Source organism: Aphanomyces astaci (genome assembly GCF_000520075.1).
Source record: "Aphanomyces astaci strain APO3 unplaced genomic scaffold supercont1.3, whole genome shotgun sequence".
NCBI lineage: Eukaryota > Oomycota > Saprolegniomycetes > Saprolegniales > Verrucalvaceae > Aphanomyces > Aphanomyces astaci.
Window position 1 is genome coordinate 1,403,469 of NW_009798266.1, and position 4,654 is coordinate 1,408,122.

General features: G+C 53.9%; 2 protein-coding genes across 2 annotated transcripts; one reads left to right on the top strand and one right to left on the bottom strand.

Annotated features, from left to right (window-relative positions):
* Window positions 1-346: 346 nt before the first annotated feature.
* On the top strand, window positions 347-1,290 carry H257_02070 (hypothetical protein; the record flags this gene model as incomplete). Its single annotated transcript, XM_009825561.1, has 5 exons — window positions 347-472; window positions 554-628; window positions 686-926; window positions 975-1,078; window positions 1,105-1,290. 5 exons carry the CDS (start codon window positions 347-349, stop codon window positions 1,288-1,290), a joined length of 732 nt encoding a protein of 243 aa, XP_009823863.1.
* A 319-nt stretch (window positions 1,291-1,609) lies between these two features.
* Window positions 1,610-4,485, bottom strand: H257_02071 (hypothetical protein; the record flags this gene model as incomplete). Its single annotated transcript, XM_009825562.1, has 8 exons — window positions 1,610-2,608; window positions 2,684-2,994; window positions 3,060-3,288; window positions 3,346-3,561; window positions 3,624-3,689; window positions 3,744-3,917; window positions 3,969-4,073; window positions 4,126-4,485. 8 exons carry the CDS (start codon window positions 4,483-4,485, stop codon window positions 1,610-1,612), a joined length of 2,460 nt encoding a protein of 819 aa, XP_009823864.1.
* Between the last annotated feature and the right edge of the window lie 169 nt (window positions 4,486-4,654).

Sequence of the window (4,654 nt, forward strand, 5' to 3'; positions counted from 1 at the left end):
GAGGACCAATAGCAAGAGTATGTCTACTTGGAGGTAGGATTGGCTGCTCAAGTATAGTTATTTTATACCTTTCAACAGTTTTCAGGGACGCGAGTGGACGCCCATATGATGGGTGCGTGGAAGCACCAAGTTGGAGGCAGGAGCCTGCAATAATCGTAACGTTACGTACCATTTGTAGCTTCACATCGTTGATTACTACTGGTATAGTTAACGTTATAGCCAACCACCTCACCGCCTCGCTAGTATCGACGTTGTCACACAACCACCACCATCATCCAACCCCAAATTGCGCGGATCGGCAGCAGCGTTTTCGAGGAAGGCAGGTCACATGGTGTTTTGGAAAAGCATGGACATGTTCATTCCAAGAGGATTTGCAAAGCACCTCCTCAGCTTGAGTCGCGCTGAAATGCGTTCCAGAATCGGCGCGGTTGACCACTGGACCAGTTGCTCTTCTCGCGTTGAAGCATGGCAAGTACGACCGTTCAACGTACTTCAACGTACTTTTATTTCTTTTTAAGGCATTGCTCATAGTGCCATTTCGAGTCCTTGCTAGCAAGTGCACCATGTGTTTCAAGTCCTTCCACCTACAGTACTTCGACGCAAACACCACTGCCGGCGATGTGGCTCGGTACGTTTCACTACCCCCACTCTCTGATCGTGTTGGGCCAACTGATGCGTTGGATAGTCGATGTGCAGTCCGTGCACTGTGCTCTTGCGCTGCGTCGACCGGCCAACGAATTCTCGAACCAACGACGCGACAGCAGCGGGCAAAGTTCTGCAAGTCGTGCTGGGTGCAGGCCAAGGTGGACACGATACGACTCAAGGAGGAAGTGAATGGAGACAGTCAATCGAAACCAACAGCGCCGTGACGAGCGACACGGCGCACCCCGTCGCATATTTGGTTTCCCCTACCCGCAACGGCGACTGTAAGTTACATTGATCTCCGTACTACAACTGAAACTCTTGTGGGTTAGACTTTTTCGTGACCAACATGCACCGCTCTGTACCCAATACCCGCACTAGCTATCTCACAGTGTCGTATGCACTGTCACCAAAACTTGACTCGACACCGTCCAACGTTCCAGCACGTTCCACGTCATGTAGAGCCAGATACTGTATGCCCCCGAGATCTCGATGCTGTCGACCGACTTTTCTGAATACAACTTGACGTCGCCACTGCAAGACCACTCCCCCCGTCAATGGAGCCCCCCTTCCAAGCCACATCAGAGCGACCACCTGTCACAAGTGCCATCACAATCGCCGGTGGAGAGGGATCAGAGTCGCTCATAAGTTTACATGGTTACATGGCTGAACAACCACCGGTGGAGGATCACAAGGGGATGAACATTGCAGTAGCCCCCTCACCTCCAGGCGACACTTTTCGCAACTGTTTCAAGAGCGGAACTACGAATCCACACTACGGAGCAGCATTGACCATTGAGTCCGGCGCCCCAAAGCAGCAACATCGGTGTTAACCCTCTAGTGGGTACAGAAATAACAAGTTGGCATTGTTATCTACTGGGTTCTTTTTCGACGAAGTTATTGGTCCACCAAAACCAACACTTGTCGTATCACGGTCGATTCAACTTCATTCAACATTAAAGAGCCTTCATGAAGGACCGTCATTGCTGTCAACAAAGATGGTATCTAATCTGGAAACGGTGGGAATGTCGATGAAGTGGGGCTCAGGGGGAACGAGTTGAATCGCGTCCAACATGGGTGTGACAGGTCGATACTCCAGCGCGAGGCTGTCGACCGAGTCCATTTCACTCACGGGCTCTTCGACGATCTCTGGGCCAAGCAGCGTCGCGCTGAAGTCGACACCTGGCGCTATCTTGACGCGGTGCACAAGGATCGAAACGGACCGACTGGACGCCAGCGACGTGCACTCGTCCATGACCTCCTTGATGGACTTGCGCCGGTTCACAGGTCCGGGCACGACGCGACTGCGGTAGTATGACTTGAGTTCTTCCAGCGCCTTCCGAATGCCTTCGCGCTTTGCGTCTTCGGTGCGCTGCACAAGACACATGAACGGACGATGCGGGGGCGGCTGGCGGGACCGCAAAGGGGGTGCAGGGGGGGTGGGCGCCCCCACAGCAACAGCATACGCCGTCGTTCGGTATTGTGGGTACTGCTGGATAGAGTAAACGGTGTTGTCTTGGTTGGTTGTTGGGGACGAGGATGCAGGACCCTTCATGCAGGCCCGTGGTACTGCCGAGTAGTTTTGACGAGGCTGCTCCAGATCAAAGTGACAGGCATTTCTAGACGGTGGCGGCTGGTCGGGGGACTTGGCTGGACTGCGCCGAACCAGGTGGGGAAGGGGGGTGTTAGTCGCCAGGGCGTGTGCGGCCACGAGCCGTCGGGCGTCGACGCCACCTAACGACAAGGTCGTCTCGTTGTCGTTGGATTGGTGCTGTGGCTTTCGAACGGTTGGAAGGCGTAACGGGGGATGGTGCCTTGTGGGATGTTGCTGTTGAAGCCGCAACGCGTCGAACAGGGGGCCAACATCTGCAAGTTGGCCTCGCTTGGCGACGAGGTATGGGTTCACGCCAGTGTGACATCGTGGATACGATTTGGACTGCAATTGGGGCTCCGCATGATGGCATTTCTACAAGAAAACACCCCGGCTCCATCACGTCCATCCACGTATTGCGGTTGCGTGATAGAGTTATACCATTCTAACCACGGCGAACGCAGAGATGGTGGTCTTGGTCGCCTTGTGCTGCAACACCGTGTGCTTTTGAATGAGCTTTCGTAGCAATCGTCCTTTGAACCGCGCCTGCAACTTGACAAAACACCGGTATACTTTGGCAGGGTTGGACACACCAAACTGGTCTTTCACTTCGGCCCGGGCTTTGTGGCCACGAAACACCTTTTGGATGTTGGTGACCTTTTTGTTCTTGAGTTTGGTGCGTTCATCCAGTAGTGTCGTGGACGTCTGCACCCACAGCTTGCGCGTGCGAGGGGACCCGACGATCTTCTTGGCGGTACCATCTACACAATCACATACCCCCTAATACTGCCATCGCCGTGCTTGGAGAATTTATCTATACACCAACCATGCTTGCGCTGCGCATAATGGAACACGGCATTCGAGATGAGGACGCGCGCAGTGCGCATTCGTTTCACCCTTTTTCGCCCGAGGGTCCCTCGAAATGTCTTTTGAATTTTCAAAACTCTAACGCGTTGAATTTCACGACGTGCAGTGCGCTCCAGGCGTAGTCGCGCCAGCGGGTGGCGCCGCCGCACGAGCCAGCCCCGCCCCCATGCTTGGCATTTGATAGCGGCCTGTCAAGACAATTTTTGTTCGTAGTGGTGGCAGTTTGGATGAATGAGATCGCAAACCTGCACCAGTCGCTCCTTCATGTTGGTGGGGGACCTTGGAAGGGCAATCACCCCTCGTGCTTTGGTGGCGAGTCGCGACTTGGGGGGGGATTTCGACGGCCGCCGACCAGCGGGGTCCTGTACGGACGACATTTTCCGCTCGGGAGCTAGGTCAGGGATGTCGACTTGATGGCTGGTGGTGAGTTTGCCATTGAGCATGTTGAGTAAATCCATGGCCTACAAAGATATGTATGAGCCTCTATCCCAGCACACACCAATGATCTCAACCAACAGCGTACGCTGTTGCCGTGATCTTTTGTGGGATCCATAGCTTCGTCGCGATACAGAGCTTGGGCAATGCACTCCTGTCCATTCAAAACGTTGTCAAACAAAATCTCGTTTGTACGAGCTCCACGTACGGCCACGAGGGACGCGTATTCCGTCAAAGTTGAAATGTCGCGCCCGTGAAACGCGTTTTCATTGGTGGATTCGCCCAAGTGTTCGGCCACGTTAAAGTGCAAGTTGTCAAACCCTTCCATGTACCGATCCAGGTCGCGCAACTTGTCTTTTTTATCCACCACGCGATTCACGAGCTAGGGCGACACATGAGCGATGCTACGTCACAGTGACAAACCCCTACCCACCTGGAAGAGACCGATGGCCTTGTCTTGCACCACCAGTGGGATGCACAGCATGCTCTCGGCGGTTTTGTTGATCCTGCCGTCGGATTTGGGTTCAAACAACGAGTTCTACATCCCAACGGAATTATAATGTCGAGAACAGCGTGGAAGGAGTGTGTACCACTCCAGGTTTTTCCAAATGCACGGGAATTTTCCGCGAAAAGCACCGCCCGACAATGCCCATGCCCGGTGCAAACTTGACGTCAAGTTGCCGCTTGGAACTGGACGAGGCGTTGGTGTTGAGCATGCGACTGCGTCGGTCATACAGGTACAACGTGCATGACAAAGACGGCACGAGATCCAACGTCGTGTCGATCGTGTCCCGGAGGACATCGGCCAGAGTGAGGAGGCAAAGCTCGTGGTCGCAGCGCAGGACCGGCTGATGCCACTTGGAGATGTTGGCGTCCACCGGTAAGTCAAACCCCAACAAGCGAAAATGATCGGCGTATTTGCGTTGGATGTCGAGCTTGCTCTTGGACATGGTCACCGCATGTTAATCCAGCATGAAACTGCCATTGACAGCGTTAAACGTCGGTTACGTGGCGGTTACAGTGTTGGTCAGATAATAGGGAGATTTCGCAAACGCCGCGTTCGCGGTCGCATTCCCGTACACTCCATATTTCAATACCGTGTACCGTATATAGGTCCAG